Source organism: Poecilia reticulata, linkage group LG19 (genome assembly GCF_000633615.1).
Source record: "Poecilia reticulata strain Guanapo linkage group LG19, Guppy_female_1.0+MT, whole genome shotgun sequence".
In the NCBI taxonomy this organism is placed as follows: Eukaryota; Metazoa; Chordata; class Actinopteri; order Cyprinodontiformes; family Poeciliidae; genus Poecilia; species Poecilia reticulata.
Window position 1 is genome coordinate 19746302 of NC_024349.1, and position 19449 is coordinate 19765750.

The 19449-nt window shown below is 41.1% G+C and overlaps 3 protein-coding genes across 7 annotated transcripts in view; 2 read left to right on the forward strand and 1 right to left on the reverse strand.

Moving 5' to 3' along the window:
- Positions 1-2538, forward strand: part of rab40b (RAB40B, member RAS oncogene family) — a 14546-nt gene extending 12008 nt beyond the window's left edge. Inside the window, exon 7 of the mRNA XM_008438014.2 lies at positions 2477-2538. Coding sequence (XP_008436236.1) covers positions 2477-2538 — 62 coding nt within the window. The remainder of the gene's footprint in view (positions 1-2476) is intronic.
- Positions 1882-12910, forward strand: LOC103481891 (prolyl 4-hydroxylase subunit alpha-1-like). Of its 5 annotated transcripts, none has more exons than XM_008437685.2 (15): positions 1883-2476; positions 3210-3296; positions 3374-3470; positions 3604-3755; positions 3971-4108; positions 4196-4450; positions 5834-6027; positions 6104-6277; positions 6950-7020; positions 8231-8330; positions 8450-8503; positions 9641-9706; positions 9797-9865; positions 9947-10043; positions 10574-12910. In XM_008437685.2, the coding sequence occupies exons 2-15, from the start codon at positions 3212-3214 to the stop codon at positions 10642-10644; spliced, it is 1623 nt and encodes a 540-aa protein (XP_008435907.1). In that variant the 5' UTR covers positions 1883-2476; positions 3210-3211; the 3' UTR covers positions 10645-12910. The 5 variants fall into 5 exon arrangements, 4 of the variants coding, with proteins under 4 accessions (XP_008435907.1, XP_008435908.1, XP_008435905.1 ...); XM_008437686.2 differs by lacking the exon at positions 6950-7020 and adding an exon at positions 6527-6597 and having other exon boundaries at positions 1886-2476; positions 6104-6253; XM_008437683.2 differs by lacking the exon at positions 6950-7020 and adding an exon at positions 6527-6597 and having other exon boundaries at positions 1887-2476.
- Positions 12911-13360: 450 nt separating this feature from the next.
- arg1 (arginase 1) lies at positions 13361-17464 on the reverse strand. The gene is made up of 8 exons (XM_008437687.2): positions 16885-17464; positions 16744-16816; positions 15110-15284; positions 14560-14719; positions 14387-14481; positions 14207-14311; positions 13834-13970; positions 13361-13734 (listed from the first exon to the last, which is right to left on the reverse strand). The coding sequence occupies exons 1-8, from the start codon at positions 17011-17013 to the stop codon at positions 13571-13573; spliced, it is 1038 nt and encodes a 345-aa protein (XP_008435909.1). The 5' UTR covers positions 17014-17464; the 3' UTR covers positions 13361-13570.
- Between the last annotated feature and the right edge of the window lie 1985 nt (positions 17465-19449).

A 19449-nucleotide genomic window follows, 5' to 3' on the forward strand; every position in this document is an offset into this window, starting at 1 on the left:
AAGCTCACAGTTTTTACTAGCTTTCAGTGTACTTCTAAATCTGCTCCTTACTCGCATCTTTTTGGGCCTGCTACTGCCTCTAATGGCGTGGGGGTGGTAACACAACTAATAAAATTACATTACTAAATCAGAATACCGCAAAGTCTTTATTATTTAGTTTAAATTTTTCATTCTCTTAAGAATGTAGAGCTAATTAAATTATCTAAACAAGACCTAAAAGTGGTTCCAGTTTCTCTCGATGGCCAACCTGTTGAAACTGTGGCAAATKTATACCTTGGGTATACCAGTCAGCTCAACTTTGCTGAAAACACTGACTATATTTTGAAGAACTGTTCTCAGAKACTCTACCTTTTAAGAAGACTTAGTGATCATGGGGTTACCAAACTAGACCAGTTGGGCAACCTCTATGTCTTGAATTTGGAGAGGGAAAAAACGTATTTTATTTATCACTACAGAAGGGTTCAGTGAATGAGCATATGGAACTGGTGGGTTCGGTACCTCAAAAAAGGTTAAGAACCACTGTTTTAGTGCTTTGCTTACTTTGACGAGTCGGGTAAGAGCTAAACGTATTGTGGACGCAAGACTTTCTTCCACATGATGATCATCCAGAAGTTTAACTCTAACGCTTTAAATGATGTAAAGTTGTCATTTATGTTTGTGCATAGAAATATTTTCACTTGTTCAAGCRTTACATCCGCAGTTAAACCTCACCGTTTGTTCCACAGTGACACCTGCTGTTTGGGATGAAGACTGCAGCGTGTAAAGTACTGACCTAAACAGTTAAAGTGAGGCATTGTTTCGGGCTAAACATGCATTGAGTGTAAAACTAATCTCCCTTTCCCATTTTTTTTTAAACTCAGAATTTATTCAGCAATTTTCTAATTGTACATTAACAGGAACATTGGTCTAAGAAATATTTATAAATTATTTCAAATGTTATATGAATTATTTCTCACGTTTTACTTTTTAAGTTTAAAACATAACATTATTTTGATAGCATTTTAAAAAATCCTACGAAGTGTAGATTTTAACTCCTAAAGTGTATCTTTGAGTGAAAATTCCTTGTTCAGTATTAATCTGACTTTGCCACTTGATTTATGAATGTTTGGCAAATGTCACATCAATTTAAACGTTAGCAGCATTTAGAGATGTGTAAAGTTTTGTCATTTAAAGTGACATGAAAGTGGAAGTGATATTAATGTTGCTCAAATTTTTTCCTACAGTTAATTTTTTTTATATAYCAGAAATCTCACCTGCTCAGACTGAAAGTTGACAAATATTATCCTTCTCGTAGGCAGAAAATATACAAACTATGGGGCATATTCTTCCTCAGGTTTTCTACGACACTAACATGTATCAAACGGCACTTTGACGCTGACTTTTTGCACTTCTCTCGCACAGTTACTCTACCAGCAGCCATTTTGTGTACAATATTTGTACGTGTTGTAAATATTCTTGTTTGATATGATGAAAAACTTATGTTTTATTGTTTTTCCAGTGAGAAGTTTTTCTGCAGAAATGACTGAAAGTTCTGTTTATCCTTGATTCCCAATAAACTTCACTACCTTCCACATTCTTGGACTGTCCTCTTTTCTTTTTCTGTGTTTCTTTTTTTTTTAAGTTCCAAATGTTTTAACCTGGCACCTCATTATTCAATGCATTGCTCATAAAAGTGATACTAATCAGGGACTATTTTACATGTATTTTATTGGAATTTTATATAAAAAACTAATACAAAAAAGCAAAATAATTAAGTTAAGTTTTAAAAAAAAAATTTAATTCTAAATTTATCAGAACATCTCTACCTTTATCTTGCAGAGTATCCCCAGTTTTCTGTTAGTGATGGCACTTCTTCATATTACACCTTTAAATATAATACAGCCATTTTGGTTCACTTCTGCCGCGTTGTTCTGATAAAAAATAATGTAAAATAAAACTAGCCATTTGGTRAAACTTAATATGCAATACCTGGACAGTGTATTAGCTTACATTAACGATAGAAACGGTGCCGTGGGTGTTTTTGAACTGAAACTTTAAATATTTCTACCCCAATAGTGACAGCAAGAAGTGTGTCCAAAGTTCATAAATAAGTCCGTCAGTTTGTCTTTGAGGCAGGAACAGCTGGGGGTTCCCACAAAGGAAGGAGCAGAGGCAGCTCCAGTCCACCAGGTGGCGGTAGAACACTGAGTTCACCGTGGYGTGGAAAGGAAGAACAGGAGGAGGTTTATTTCCAGTCAGCTGGAAAAATCTCTGGGATTTAGTTAGTTTCACTCGCTCTACATTTTCCGATTCACGGTCCAGACAGCACGAGTTAGCCGTGCCATAGAGCCGAACCGGGCGGCTTCGAACCGGTTCTGAACAGCATTTAGAACTGGAGCAGACTGACTGGTTCAGAATCCAGAACCTTCTTCCTGCTCAGAAACACCAGCCGTTTTGCTCCCGTTTAGATGTGCAGTTTCTCAAACTTCCTGTTCAGGTGAGAGTTCTGGACAGGTGAGTGAGGTTCAGGTGAGGAGGTCCAAAGAAGACTGGAAGTGAAACCAGAACCCAAGAACTGTTTAATCTGCAGCTTAGAGACAGAGAAAGTGAACATAAGCTTTTTATCATTTTAAAAAATGTCCTGTTGATGGTTTGCTTTGTTTTGGATATGTTAAATAGTAAAACACGTATAATATAATGATTTATCCCCACAAATTGATAACTATTTTGAGGGTTAATTTCCAAATATTGTGATGATTGTGACTTAAAGCTAACAAGAACAAAAATATTAGTTTTTTTAATTTAATATACCAGAACAATAAAAATTATTTGAAATATTTTATAGTCTGCATAATCATTGACAAGACTGATTACTTGACATCCTCTTCAAATTGGGCATGCTGCAACAGAGGTAGGAAAAGCGCTGTATCCCAGCATAATCATGGAAAGTTAAGTGGAAGGAAAAACTGTACCCAGTATGTGAATTACAACTGACATATTCCTTATTTATGCAAGACCTTAAAGTCTTGAATTGGACAACTTTATTTAAAATCTTTAAAAAGTGTTCAATTAACTTTCTGTACTGGGTGCCAAAGCTACCAGACAGACTTTTTGTTTCATTTGCTCTGGATGTAGTTGGTCTCCTTTAGCTGAACCCTGATCCTGAGGCAGAACCTGGATCCAACTCCTAACCGAGTTAGTCCTAACTAGTTCCTGTGCATCATCTGCAGACATGGCGAAGCTCTGTCACTGCTGCACAATCCTCCTGCTCCTCTTCACCTCCATCTCGGCTCACAGTGACTTCTTCACTTCCATCGGTGAGTTCCTCCTTCCTCGAAACTGTGTCTTTCTCCTCACGTTAACTGTGTTTTTTGTTGTGTTTTTTTTCCCTCAGGTCACATGATGGACCTTCTGTTCGTGGAGGGGGACCTGGTGTCTTCGCTGAAGGACTACATCAGAGCAGAGGAGAACAAACTGGAGCAAATCAAACGGTGTGGTTTCTGTCCGAGATGTACGGCGCACAGTTCTTTTTGTTTAACCTCTAGCGTTGTTGGGACGTGAAGTAAGCCATTCTGGGAAAACCACGACTCTCATTCGCTGGTGTGTGTTTGTGTGTGTCTTCAGGTGGGCGGACAGACTGGACGTGCTCTCGACTGCCGGTTCTCAGGATCCCGAGGGTTTCCTGGGTCACCCGGTGAACGCCTTCAAGCTGATAAAGAGGCTCAACACGGAGTGGGCGGAGCTAGAGAGCCTGGTGCTGACTGACGTGTCGGATGGTGAACACACACTTTGCYCAACTCAGCCCAACTTTGCTTTGGATTTTAATCCTGTATAAGATATTCATTTTATTTTTAATTATACTCATTATACTATTTTACATTCAGTCTTAATTCTTCTTTAATTCAGTATTTTTGTTCAGTGTTGGCTATAATGGATAAAGAAAAAGAGCTTTAGCTAGTTTTCAGTTGCTACTTTTCTGTTTTTCTTCCAGCGTTTGTCTCCAACCTCACCATCCAGAGGCAACACTTCCCCAACGACGACGACCAGACCGGAGCGGCAAAAGCTCTGATGAGGCTCCAGGACACCTAYGAGCTGGACACGGAGACCATCTCCAGCGGACGGCTGCCGGGTCAGCTAATTTCGGGTCACAGCTGAAAACCGGTGACTCGTTAGCAGCTTTGTGGTGATAGCGGCTCCCTGGTTTCCTGTCTCTCAGGCTCGTCGTCGGTCGCCACGTCGAGCAGCGTCCTGACCGTGGAAGACTGCTACGACCTGGGAAAGGTGGCGTATTCCGACGTGGATTATTACCACACGGAGCTGTGGATGGCCCAGGCCTTAAAGCAGCTGGAGCAGGGGGAGGAGTCCAGCGTCGTGGACGCCATCGCCATCTTGGACTACCTGAGCTACTCCGTCTACCAGCAGGGGGAGCTGGAGAGAGCGCTTGAGTTCACCAAGAAACTTCTAGAACTCGGTTGGTAGCGCCAGAACTGCTGTAACCTTCAAGGTTACATAATGCGGATAGAATTAATCAGAGATTAAATCTGCACTTTTTACTCAAAAATGTCTATTAATTATTTCTAATATTAAAAATGWGATTTATTTCACACATATATTAAAGGGGCAGTTTTTTGTCTTTTCCAGTTACATGTTGYCATTTTGTAGCACAATCAAGCAACTACGTTAGCGTCAAATGTAAAAATGCAATATTTATCAAATATGACTTAAAAGAAATTTGACTTAGGAATTTAATGCCTTGAAATTTGGGATCTGTCTCCTTAAAAACTCCCGCTCTTTCTGAAACTCCGCCTTCAGGAAGTCAACACAACAGCRCTCCTCTCTTAAAGATGTAAAGCTCAGAAGTCAATTTTACATAATACTGCCCCTCTAAAAAGTTTGTTTTTTACATGTAAAGGAGTATTAATAAMATAGCTATATTTAAAAATGTATTAATGTCATTAGTATAAAATTATATTTATTGAATAACTAATTCCTTAATAAAGTCTTAGTTTGTCATTTATTTTAAACAAATATGAAATTGCTACAGTTAAATAAGTTAAATATAGTTTTAGTGAAACAATTGTTTTAACTAAAAAGAACATTTCTATTTTCTGCTCAGTTTATTTTAATTTCATCCATCCATCCATTTTCTTTACACCCTTGTCCCTCAGTGGGGTCGGGAGGATTTGCTGGTGCCCATCTCCAGCTAACGTTCCCGGCGAGAGGCAGGGTCACCCTGGACGGGTGGCCAGTCTGTCGCAGGGCAACACAGAGACAGACAGGACACACAACCACGCACACACACACTCACACCTAGGGACAAGTTGGAAACGCCAATTAACCTGACAGTCATGTTTTTGAACTGTGGGAGGAAACAGGAGTACCCAGAGAAAACCCATGCATGCACAGGGAGAACATGCAAACTCCATGCAGAAAGACCGGGGCCGGGAATCAAACCCAGAACCTTCTTGCTGCAAGGCAACAGCTCTACCAACTGCGCCACTGTGCAGCCCCTTATTTTAATTTCATTTATTTAATTTTTTTTTTACTTTTCTTTTGATTGTACTTTCATTTATGGTTTGTTTGTTTTTAGGTCTAATACTTTATTTTTTTTTACTTATTGTTTGCTTCCGTCTCTTTAGTTGTTTTAAAATGTCTTTGCTTTACATATTGATAAGTAAGACATTAAAGTCATATAAAGTAAGCAAAAACATGTAAAACCTAATACATTTAAGAGAATRACTAAAGGCAATACCGTATAATTATTTATTACGGCGTGTAATAGATTTACACTGGTTATTTATGTWTTGCGAAATGCATAAAAGCTGGCGCAAAAATTCTGGTTCTGTCCYGTTAGACCCGTCACACCWGCGGGCCAACGGGAACCTGAAGTACTTTGAGTACCAGCTGTCCAAACAGAAGAAGCTGGAGGTCGGCAACGACGACGAGGAGAAGMRGAGGATGCGGAAGGAGAACCGAGGTCGCCGTGACGACTACCTGCCAGAGAGGAAGCAGTACGAGAAGCTGTGTCRCGGCGAAGGCGTCCGGATGGTGAGCCGACCGAAACGCAGCGCTCTCCTTCGTGTCGAGGCTTCCTTCCTTTCACTTTCTCCCTTCTTCCCGTCAGACTCCCCGCAGGCAGAGCCGCCTCTTCTGTCGCTACGACAAAGGACGGCATCCCAGGTTCGTAATAGGACCGCTGAAGCAGGAAGACGAGTGGGACAGCCCTCACATCGTCCGTTACCACGACATCGTGTCGGACAGAGACATAGAGAAGGTGAAGGAGCTGGCCAAACCCAGGGTGAGAAGATGTTTATCGATTTACACCGTCCGTCTGTTTGCTCCAACCTGAATCCAAACGCATTCCAGGGGACAGAATGTAAAAAACAAAACAAAAAATCAAGGATTGTGAATCCTGAAGCTCAATGTTTGTTAAAAAAAMMAAAAAACAAACACCAGACAGACTAGCAGGTTTTTACAGGCAGATTACTCAGAGAAGCAGGGAGTAGGTCTGTGTCTCCCTGTAACTCTGGGCCGGTTGGCTTCACAGCTCCTTCGAGCCACTATCTCCAACCCCACCACCGGCGTCCTGGAAACGGCCCACTACCGCATCAGTAAGAGGTAACGGCCGTCCTTCTCTCTGTCTCGCCTCCCCTCCTGCTGTCCTGGCTGATGTCCTAGTAGGAGCTCAAAACTCAGAAKGTTCCTCTCACTGTGACCCACAGTCAGAGTATCCCCCAAAAAAAAATGTTTAAAAAGAAAAGAAGAAATCCACATTTGGGAGTGGACGTTCCTAGCCGGTCCTGGCGTTTCGACCGCTGCCCGCTAGGTTAGAGTTTAGCTCCTGCCGAGAACGAAGCCGAGCGGCGGGTAGTGATCTGCCTCTTCCTGTCTCTGTCCTTGTCTCTGTCGCCATGCCATCTTTATCCTCTGTCCTCATCTCTGTGATGATGCGACCTGATGGCCGAATCAGCTCAGCCGGGCCACGGTGCATGACCCTCAGACAGGCACACTGACCACAGCTCATTACAGAGTCTCTAAGAGGTAAGAAGAACCAGAGACTGCGGGAGCGCTGGGTCCTGGAGAGACCAGGAGGAGGTGCTGATCCAAGCGTCACACTTCTCCGTTAACACATACTTAACCCTCCATACTGAGCAGCCAGAACATTATGACCACCTGACTTGTCTCCTCGTGGACTTCTCTCTGAAGATAATTTTTCAGTCTGGTTCGCCGATTTTTGTTTTATTTTTATTTTTTCCCCAACTAGATCCAATTTTAATAATTGCTTTTCCTCCTCGCTTTCTTTTCTGAAAAAATGAATTCTAAACAGAAAATAGCAGCTCTGTACTAGAGTCATCCTCTCTGTTGTGTGATGCACTGTCAGCACTCAGCTGCTAAATTAACAGAACAGAGTCATAGTCTTCACAGAAGAAATACACAATTTTACCAGAAGTGTTAAAATTTTGAGTGGACAAAATAGTTGTCAACCGTGACCATCTCAGGCTTGTGATTTTCTTCAAAAGAGACAATAATAATTTGATGCCGATGTGTTAAAAGATCAAGTATTTCCTTATCTGTACAACCAGTGCTAAACAAGATGCTCAACATTTCTCATAAATGACTGTATTTTTTTTAAATATCATCACTCTATTCTCATAATCAAAAATGTATAAAAACATTTTTAGCCTGGCTTTACTATTCCATCACAGAATTCACCTGAATTCAGAGTCCAGATAAATAGAATCTGAACAAACGCACTTGTCAAACAAGATGGTTTGTACCATCTGGGGAGAGGAAAAAAAATCCACATATTCCAAAAATTAAATCTATAAAACTAAAAATTCGATTAATAGATAGAATTGATTTATTGGCCAGTCTGTGGTGATTCTGTTTAACACTCAGTTTCCTCATTTTCTCTTTACTTTTGTAACCATGATGTCCTCTTTTTTTTTTTTTTTTTGCCTGAACTTGACCTTTTCTGTCACTAAAGCGCTATCAGATTTGGGAAGCTCACCTGATTCTCCCCAACGAACAGGTGGTCATAATGTAACGCCCGACTGATGGTCTGTACATGAACAGACTTTTGAAATGTGTGACTCTGCTGCCGTCCCGCATTTAATCCACGTCCATCCCTTCCGTGCTAACGCCTCCGCTTGCCGTTATCTCCTCATCACCGTCCAGACGCTCCGCTGTGTGTCTCTGTGGCCTCCGTCCACACTCACGTCTCTCCGTCTCTGTGTCTTCCGTCTGTCAGCGCCTGGCTCGGAGCGTACGAGCATCCCGTCGTGGATAAAATCAACCGGAAGATCGAGGACATCACGGGGCTGGACGTCAGCACGGCCGAGGACCTGCAGGTAGCAGCTCGCCTGTCGGATTTACGAACACCCGAATCATCCGTTCAGAGCGTCTCGTGTTTCCTTCAGGCTGCTTTCAGAAGTTCGCAGGGACATAAACAACCGTGTGTTTCCTGCAGGTGGCCAACTACGGCGTCGGAGGGCAGTATGAACCTCATTTCGACTTCGGACGGGTAAATAAACGTGGACTCTCTGTCCTCTCAGGGACTCTTCCACAGCAGCTGGAAGTTAAACATTGACAGCTGGCGAATCAGAAGTTCCTTAATGATCAGTTTTTGTTTGTCTGCAAGACCTATTATTATCATTATTATTATTATTATTATTAAAACTTTCTCTTTCCAAAATGTTTCCAACTTTGCAGAGTTTCAAGTTGAATCATGGAAAATAAATAGTTACAATGAAAGAAGTCCGATTTTTAAGTTTTCTTCTTATCATTAAAAACAATAATACAAATTTCAAAAATTGCAAACGGATGTAATACTTGTTTATTTTCTTCTTTTTAAATTAACCACAACTTAATCTAATTTAGGTTATTTATTTTCTTCTTTAAATGAGCATATTTACTTCAATATCAATCATGGTATCATTGATATAATTATAATACAATTGCAAAAACATGATCATTTATAATTTTTTGTTTTTTCCTATTCGTATGAACCATTAATTACATTTAATTAAATGTTTTCTAAGTATTTTGTTATGTTTGTATTAATAAATGTGAATCACTGTATTTCTTTTTTTTCTATTTTATTTAGTCAGTACTTGAATGCATTCTTAGTATTCCTTTATTCCCCATTTTAATAATAATCATGGATCTCTGATGTTTCTGTTAAGTGGACATTATCTAATCTGTTCATTTATTCAGAAGAATCACAAATTTAATAGCAAACTGTTGAGTACAGGTGAACATCTCAACAGCTTTAGAATCTAAGCTCAGTAAAAAGAAAATTGGTAAATATTTTCTTTCATCGCCAACCTGTGGATGTACGTATGAACAGAAACTCGCTGCAGCTCGGCGTGTTTGTTTGACCACTGAGAAATATCGACTTATTTCCACCTGTTTGACTGCAGGTCACTGACCAACCAACCAATCAATCACATTTTATTTGTATAGCACATTTCAACAGGAAGGCAGAGTACTTTACATCATTAAACACAAAAACACAGAGTCATGTAACATTGAATAAACAGTCAAAAACGTAAAATTTCCTGCCAAGTCGTAGTTCTGCCCTTCAAATCGGCAGAAGAAAAAATAAATAAAAAAAGCGGTAGAAATCCGGCCGTGTGAACGTTCCCTGTCTGTGTTGCAGAAAGATGAGCCGGACGCGTTCGAGGAGTTGGGAACCGGGAACCGGATCGCCACCTGGCTGCTCTACGTCAGTCCTCTGCTCGGTTTTCCACGAAGCCCTCGTTTCTGTTTTTGCTCTCAGACTCTCAGCTGACCGTCTTCCTCCTTCCTGCTGCAGATGAGCGACGTGCAGGCAGGGGGCGCCACTGTCTTCACCGACATCGGTGCTGCCGTTCAACCGAAAAAGGTGAGTTGATGGCGCCCGCTGCCGGTTAATCGTACATTTCTTCGCCTTGACCTTCTGGGTCACGTGACCGTGCCGCTGCAGGGCTCGGCGGTGTTCTGGTTCAACCTGTATCCCAGTGGAGAGGGGGACTACAGGACCCGACACGCCGCCTGCCCGGTGCTGCTGGGAAACAAGTGGGGTGAGTTCAACCTCATCTGAGAAAACTTTTTTTTTTCCCCTCCCAGCTATGTTTCCGTTGTTCATATAATTGCTCAAATTGGAATTACGAAAATAAATTCATATTTATTTTTCGAATAAATACAATAGCGGTTTTTTCACTCCATTTTGAAAAAACATTTTGCGCTAAAAAATTTTGAGCTAAGATTAAACGGTTCTTTGGCAAAACTAATTAAAACACTATTTTCACATCACGAGTCGTGATCAACAACTGGATGTTACTACTGGCAGAAACGACAAAGAAGATGACAGGAAGTGGTAGGAGGATAATGGCGCAGCATGTTTTCTAATAACTTATCGTGTGAGCAAACTTATTCACGTGTGATTTTAATTGCGTTTCTATTTAAATGGAAACACAATAATTGCAAGACTGCGGGTTTTTTTCAACATCGGCTGAACATCGACTAAATTCCAGCGCACATTTGCAATGAAAGCGCAGCTGATTTGTGTCTGAATAAACGTCCACACGCTCAGGAAAACTTTCTCCTGCAGTTTCCAACAAATGGATGCACGAACGGGGACAGGAGTTCAGGAGGCGCTGCGGCCTTCACTGGACCGACTGACGCTCGTCTATCTCATCCTCATCCTGTTCCTCTGCTCCCTACTGAGAAGCAGAATGCTTCTCCTCTGATCTGATGCTTTTTACTTTATCCAGTGTGTGTGTGCGTGTGTGTGAATAGATCAGGGAACTGCTGCCTTATTGCATGTTCAGGTTTCAGCTGGTCCTCAGGTGTGTCTGGAACAAAGAACGCCGAGCGCTGTCCTGTCTGTCGGGCTTAGCTGCAGGTTTGAAGGCAGCTAGAACATAAGAAGAGATCCGAAACTGACGGTGTGGGTTCTATTTATACAGCGCCCATTTGCAACTGATGTCATTTGAAGGCATTTTCCTGAACAACCAGATCCAAATTACATGCAGAAATATGTCATCAAATCAATCCAGTCCAATCCAAACATGCGTTAAAATGAATTTAGTCATTACAAAAATGTTTGTCACAGGATGCTTAGTTAAATGTATCAAGTTGCTGAATGTTTTTTTTTGTTTTTTTACTTGTGTCACAGGGCTCTGCTAACACTAGTTGAAGTGTATTAAGGGTTGTAATTAACCTAAGAACATTATCATGGATTGGCCTCATGGGAATTTAGTGTGGGAACTCGTTCAACTTTCCTTATAACCGGTGGTCGATGTTGGACATGGATGCTATTCTCACCTTGACCACCAGATGTCAGTAATTGAGACACACTGAACCTTTAATGCCAGAACAAGTAAAATATCAAACCCCGTCTGCTCAGAGCTGATAGATAGTTGGATGCAAAATTGCTCCGTTTGGGATAAATAAAGAAAACATTTGGGATTTCCGAGGTAGCCTTCTATCAAACGGGCAGCAGGGGGCGACTCCTGTATTTATGACTCCAGAGGCAGAACATTGAGGATTCCCGCTCTGCGTTCTTTGTTCTCTAAGTCAGACACTGAACGAATCCCCAACTCCAGACAGAAGCACTCATATGCCTCCTGTTACTCCTTTAACTCAACTTCTGTGACTGTTACCTTGACAACCACTCCAGAGTAAGTGCAGAACCTCTCAGCTCATTCATGATGCGCTTACCTCAGACATTTTAGTTACTGTTTTTGATAGAAAAAAACTACATAATGCAACGGCAGAGTCAGAGCAGTGAATGGATTAAACTCTGCCCACTGCTCACCAATAGTTTGCACACTCCTCATTGAATAACATTAAACTTTAAAGCAACCAATAAGAATCTTATTAGGGGTTTTATAGATCCGTTGGGGTTGTTAATTGACCGTTTTTGACTGTATTTCATCTTCTTGTACTTTACTTTATATGTTTGAGATCTAAAGAAGTTTTGAATCATGTTAGTGCGCCAGTCAGTGAAAAACATTTACCCTCCCACTGTTATGACCCAGTGACGCTCCTGTTTTCCACCAGTTCAGCCTGCAGGTCAGTGACTCACTACTTGAGTTCTGATTACAGTAAAGATAAGATGCTGATGTTGTATGATCTAATGAAAAGAAATGTAGGAATTCAAATTTTTTGACACTCTGAAAACGTTTTTTTTTTTCCAACATCATTTCAAATGACCCTGTTTGATTTTTATCTTTTCCATATTATTACTTATTAGGTCAGTTTGAGTGAAAACATCCCTGATTTGGTCTATATATCAAGCATCCTTTGCTTCTGATTGGCTCATTTACTGAGACTATACAGAGTTTCTTTCAGTAATTCTAATTTAAGACTCTTTAGAATGGAATTTAAGTCCTATAGCTCCTCAGAAATATCCAAATTTCGTCCAGCCAACTGACAATTGGCTGGAGACACAAAGAAGGCAGCTAGCTAGCTAGAAAGGATTATGCTAGCAGTGAGTTACCAGTAGCCTTGAAGGCCTGGTGAGAAAAATATGGAATATAGAGAATAAATAGTCCTGATAAGACAACATTTAAGATACTTGATTAATGTATTTAAGGCTTACTTACTTTTCTAAAATGAATTTAAGACATTTTAAAGGCCTTAATTTTCTTTTGCCAAAGATAGCACTTTTAGCAAACTTGCCATACTGGTTGTTTTATGGCAACTTTAATATCAGAATACACCAAGTTAACCCTGTGAGGCTACTGCAGATCAGGTGTGTGTAAGCTCTTGTTACAATTTTATTTTATTTTTTTTAACATCCAAGTGATTTTACAAGAAAAATCTGTAATCCTTTTTGTGTATCTCTGAGAGAACTGTGATGTAAAGATGATGTCGAGAACGTAATGATAATGTTCCACATGAAGTGATCAGAATAAAATATAAATTTCTGCAGAAACACAGACGGGAGGCTTCATCTCATTTGTTGCAGGTAAAGCCATTTATGCATACAGACAGAAACAATGTCTACTTTGCTTTAATCTACTCTATAGTAGGTCTGGTTGGTGCTGGTCTACCACATAAAATCCTGATATTGTTTCTTTCCATGTTTTTTTATAGTAGGTTTTGAGCTTTTTTTGTAAGCTCAAAAACTCTTGTAATTACTTCTGGTTTGTTTCTGTTTGTGGTAACCTTGGCAACCTTTTGGTGTATTGTATTTTCTGATGTCTCATATTTGTTGGTTTTCTGTGTCGGTAAGCAGATTTTTTGGTTTAGGGTTGTGCTTTTATGTAAAATACTTTAGCACACATTTTAGTGTTTTTGTACCAAATGTTTATCTTCCTCGCTTCAAACACTATTTGGAGGTGAAAAATCAGTTACAAAACAACACAGGATTTTTTTTTTTCTCCTTTTATAGATAAAACGATAAATCGACAATACATAATTAAAAGTTTATACATGTGCCATAATTTGTGCATTTTTAAGTTGAGTGAACTGATTGGGTTCTTAAAACTCATTGGAAGATGACCACCTCGAGGCCTCATAGCAGCAGTTACATTCATAGTGAAGGATTTCTCAGTGTGATGCGTTCGGGCTCCTGGCAGACAGACAGGAATTGTCCTTGTTACGGCTCTGGCAGGGAATAATCCGGCGGGTGGTTTCCTTCCCGGCGACGTCCGAAACATCCGAGCAGCAGGTCGACCGCCGTGCTGACGGTAGAGCGGACGTCGTCCTCCGTCCGTCCCCTCAGAGGGTTCACCTCCACCATGTCCACAGCTGAGAGCAGACCTGAGGACCAACTGGTTCTGTTAGGTGTTGTGATGTGACAGGGGCTGATGTATGGAGTTACTGTTGCTGCCTATAGGTGGCAGCAAGCACTGCTTGTACCTGTCTGATAGAGGTACTCTGTGATGTAAACCCCCTCTCTGTAGGTGAGCCCTCCTACCGCAGGTGTTCCTGTTGCTGGGGTAATGGAAGGGTCGATGGCGTCGATGTCGTAGCTCAGGTGGATCGGTTTCTTTGCTCTTCAAACACAAAACCCAGAGAAAAAAACTAAAGTTTTTGAAATCACGGATGGGGTCACCTGACCTCCTGTTGCTCTGCTTACATTTAGTTTGCAGAACAGAAACATGCTGTTACAATCTTATGGTACCACATGGTGCTGTAGTTTTGGTTCCTACTACTTGAACAGAAATCTGCTGACAATTCCTGCAGGTGACACTGATCATCTGAGCCTGAAAGTCCACCAGGTGAGACTCACCTGTCCCACAGGTAATCACACGTCTCCTCCATAACTCTGGCCATGCCCAGCTGATCCACCTGTGTCATGCAGAACGCCTTCACCGCCAACAATTTCATGATGTAGCTGTAAAGGGAAAAACTTGAGGTTTTAGAGACGTGTTTTAAGTAAAATTCCCGACGTTCTGGCAGTCATACTCACTGCTCCGCCGGATCCACGTCTCTCAAGCCGATGTAGACAAGATCCCGGGACGACACACAGGGCTTCATCCAGGAAAAGTTTGGCAACGGGGGGAGCTGAGGTGAGAAGAAGAACATCTGAGGCATTCTGTGTTGCAGGTGTGATTTCGGATAGATGGTGAGGGGTGCTCTCACCTTTGACTGCAACTCGTACAGGAGGTATGACATGGGCTGCCCATGGACGTTTCCTGTGTTTGAGGTCAGCGGCGTGTTGATGTCGGCGTGGGCATCGACCCAAACGACGCTCACTGGACCGACGGCTGCAGTGTGACCGTGGATGGAGCCAATGGCGAGACTGAGGATGGAAAACAACTGGATCAATTAAATCCTTCAAAACCATTTATATTTTCTTTCAAGAGAAACAACGTTTAATAATAAAATCACTACTAATAGTTTCAAAGGTTACCTGCTTTAATTGCATGTGCGTGTTTCGTTTCCACAGTAAGTTTCACCATCAAACTGTCCTATACAGATATATCTAAAGTATTGTAGACTAAGTCTTAATGCATGAAGATGAAAATACACATCAACTCTTAAAGTGTGTTGATTAGTTGGCATAATCAATTGGAACTAGTCACTAATAAGCACTAGATCATACAATAATTAATTTTAATTGATGAAAATCTTCCGAGCCACTGGCTGTGTTCTGGTGTGGTTCTGCTGTCGATTGTTTCTATGAGCTGACCTGTGGTCTCCTCCAAGGATCATGGCGGTGTGCCCATCCCTTTTCACTGCCTTCACCGCCTCCGACAACCTCTGGTTGGCACTTCCCACCGTCCGGACACTTTTTGACCCATTGACCGGCTCGTCAAGTGCGACGTTCTCAAACGTCAGGTTCCCGTAGTCCTTCACGGCGCATCCTAAGCACACAGAGTCAACATCGGGTTCTCTTGTCACCTGAAGTAATCAAGTCCTCTGCATATTCACGTTGAGCATTTGCTTCTCACAACAGTTTCCTTTTGTGCTAGCATTAGCACAGATCTGTTTCCTGTAAACAGAGGATAAACAGTATGAAATGAGTCACCATTAGACGGTCACACTGAACTTCTGAGGACATATCATATGAGGACACGTCTGTTCAGGCCTCGGTGTCCTCGCTGGAGGTCTTTTGGTTTCAGTTTAAACGTCCCCTCACAAAGGACCTCTGCAGCTCCTCAACAGGAGGAGTATCAGCAGAAGAAACAATTAAAATCAATGGGTAGGTGTGGTTCGGTACAAGTACCTGGGAAAACATTAACGTTGGAATGACTGTAAACATTTACTTTAAACAGTGATGCATTCACTGACTGACGCAAAACTGTAAATTCATCTGTTACTCAGTATTTTACCGGAGAACGGAGGTCAGAGTTTGAAATGTTCCAGCAGACTAACCAAAAGCTGGTAGGATTTTTTTTTTTTTACCAGTTAATAACTTCCTTGTTACTCCAAACTGTAGCTCTAACTTAAAATTTTGAACTCAAATGTTTCACATTCTTGCTGTACCTAATGGAACCCCATAGATATGACTTGTAATTGCGTCACAATATTTATGTTGTATATAATCAGAGCCTCACTGTCACAAAAAGGTGTTTTTTAACAGGCAACTTTCAGATGGATCCTGTTTTTTGTGTATGAAAAAAAAAAAATGAAACCAAAGTCTGGGGACAAGTAAAAAAAAAAAAAAAAAGATAAAAGTCTGTTTGTCCATAACGGGAATATAAACAGGACAACCCATGTCGCCATCAGCACTGAGGACAGTGAACTCACTTTCCTGGAGTTTCAAATTGATTTCACCTTGAACCTAAACTCAGCAGGAGTTAAAGCAGAACTCAACCTCACAGAGAAGTTTAACCTTACAGGAGGCGAAGCTGTAATATTTTCATGATCACATTAATAACACTATGATGAGTTTTAGAAACACATAACACACGGGCCTAACAGGAGGTGAGAGGGAAATGATTGTAAATAAAAGTACAATTAAATATTTTAAACATTTTAAAATCAAATTCATTAATAATAAAGATATAGAATTTTTCCGTATAAAACCTTGTTTTATTGGGTTTTTTATTATTATTTCCAACCAAGAAACATTGATTAATTTGCTTGGAAAGAACTCCTAAACTTACTAAGTTTGTGTAAATATTCACTGGAAGTTAAACATAAATTGTAGTGTTACTGTCAAGATTTAATCGCGTGCTGTCATGCTTAGTTGTGTGTGTGTGTTTTTTTTAAATCTCATATTAATCGAATGTTTTATGAATCTTTAGCTAATTAGCGATGAATAAATATAATAATTGAGCTTTTTAGCACTTAATTTTTTCTAATATTTAAAGTTCTCACCCTGTTGCTGTAGACGGTCCAGGAGTCCTGCTGCTCGTAACTTGTTCGGTGCGCACTCCACTCCATCCTTGGACTGCAACACACGCAGAGGTTCACTACAAGCATTGGTCAACAGACACACACACCTGCACGCGCTCTCACCTGGCCCTTGGAGAAAGGCGCTCCGATAATTCCCACGGAGCGATGCAGAGGAGGAGGACGATGATGATGATGATGAAGGCTCCGCTTCACTGTTAGCGAGAGCTGCTGCAGGGTGCGCGCGCTCTTCATGCCGACAGACGGATGGTGAGTGCGGAACCCCGCGAGCCGCTCATAAACTCTGTATGACGTCAGAGGGACAGGAGGAGACTCCAGGGGGCTTGACTGCTCTGACTAACAAGCGCGTCACAAACTCATTTAATTTACTAACGTCCTAAACGTCGTTATGTTAAAGTAAAATTTTGATTTTTAGGCGTCAGAAGGGAAAATACATCACTAGCTAACACGCGCACACACTTTAATGGTACGCTAAAAACGTTTCTGTAACTGAAATATTAAGAAAAATACATTACACTCCTCTTTATGCTACACCCGAAAATTATGTACACTGCTCTACATTTATCCACCAAATAAAAAACGCCCAAGTATCTTCCAAACACTTACAAAGACGAAAGTTTCCCCAGGTGCAATGCGTATAACATACATTCGGTGTTCCTGAACCGTTAACTTTCTCCTAACTGCCTAGAGTCCTGTTGACAAGGTTACCGGAGAATTATACGTCAATAAAGTTTGCTGCTAAGAGGGCAAACTCGGTCGTGTTTCTGCAAATACAATATGACGAAGATAGTTTGTGACACAGATGTCACACTCTTGTTAAATTTCAAACCCAATTTTTTTTTTTCAAACTATGCTAAGCATGAATTTATTCAATTTGCTGACTATGAGCTCATTTTCCAAGTTATTAGGGTAGCTTATTTCCACTATAAACTATTAAAGTTTTTGATCATATGCCATCACAAAAAGATTTGAAATTCATCATCAGAAAACAGATCAGCTAAACTAAGGACAAAGTCAGAATTATGAGTTAAAATTATTAAACCGTTGAAGTGTAACCTGAATTCGGAGGATGATAAAACCTAGGTTTTATTCATAGACCATGGCTACGGAAACCTTGCACGTACATTATATATCAGAAATAAAAAGTTGTCGCAAAATAGCGACAGAAATACAGAGTCAAAGGAGTCTGCTCTGACTAACAGTGGATCTGGCTTCCTTTTATAGGTTCTGGTCAGAGATGAGAGACTTGACTGCACTATGAATTGTGATGTACCAGGGATTCTGTGGAGCCCAACACAGATGGTCTGGCCATTTGTCTATTGTTACGGAAAGGGGGTTGTTCTTTCATGCTAAAGAGGCAGATGAGTTCTACGTTGGGGAGGTAACACTTAAGATAGTCTCCAGGATCGAGGAGCTCTCCCCCTGCTGTGATATGACACTGCAGAGGTCTTGAGAGCAGCTTGACCAATCTCATGATAAGACTATGCAGAAATACCTAAAGCAGAGGAAGGGATGAGGAGCACATTATAAAATTTTCCATTACATTCCCCCCTTCTTTCAAATATAATAAACATCGCTCATATTAATCGCACAAAAGATAATGAAAATTGTGATAATACATGAAAATGTCAATACGCAATTGTATGTACTTCACAAAGAAGTCTCAGACAGAGTAAGTCATTACAGGTTGAAGGTCAGTCATAATAAACCAGCACAGATAGCCCCCCCCCTTTCTTTCTTGAGGTGCCCGGGAGAGGGGGCTTAAAAATATGGAAGAAAGCTACTGACAATTTGCTTTCCATTCTCAGAAATGCAAGTGTCTTTGTTTCATAAAAATTGGAGCATGTCTCTAGCAGGAGCAGTGGCAGCAGCAACCACAGCCCTGATTGAAGGAAGATGACGCTGATGAAGCTTGTGCAGGCTCCTGCCGACAGTTCTCCTTGGGATCTGGCAGGGTGTCGAACGGGATATTTTCCGGATGTCTTCTTTCTTTGGTGTCAGGGGTTTCTAGCACTCGAACACATCGTTGGAGGGAAGCTTTTCACTACCCTCTCTCTTGCTGTAATCAGGTTGGCTGACGTCGGGTTGGAGGTCAACTGCACTGGCTTGTGTGGATCCAGCTGGGTTTTGAAGAGTGAATCGGAAATTAAATCTCAGTCCTGGAAGTGCAAATCTGCTCAAAAGAGAAGTATAGCAACATTTGAATCTATACAGCACTCGAGTGATGCTGGTGATGTCTAAGAGGACAAATGTGTATCTGGGCGAAATGATGAGGTTTTCTGCTCCAAAAAGGTGAATGAAGCCAAATAAATAACAACAAGGGTGAGCAGGCTGCAACCAACAATGCCACAAGAGGCAAAAACAAGTTGTTTTTTTGGTTTGTTTGTTTGTTTTGCAGCTTCAGGGGTACGAGAACCCAAGTCAAAAGCATACAGGCCCTCACCATGAATGAGGATTCCTGGGAGGAGGGGCTTCAAAGATTGAGTCATTAAGATAAAATTTCTGCAACAAAATGTCATCCCCCAGAAAATACAAAAGTTGCTTCTTGGTGGCAAGCTTGGGAATGTTCTGATTCTGAACAGCAGAAAACACATTGTGAGGACACAGAGCATCCCTCCCCAGTTATAACGTGATCTACAAATGACTAGGACATTTTTCTACACAAATTGC

Coding starts and splice junctions, on each gene's coding strand:
- arg1 (XM_008437687.2), bottom strand. CDS start 17,013: ATGAAGAGCGCGCGCACCCTGCAGCAGCTCTCGCTAACAGTGAAGCGG. Junction 14,720..15,109: donor ATCCTTGGAGGAGACCACAG/GTCAGCTCATAG, acceptor TTCCATCCTCAG/TCTCGCCATTGGCTCCATCC. Junction 13,735..13,833: donor AGAGTACCTCTATCAGACAG/GTACAAGCAGTG, acceptor GTTGGTCCTCAG/GTCTGCTCTCAGCTGTGGAC.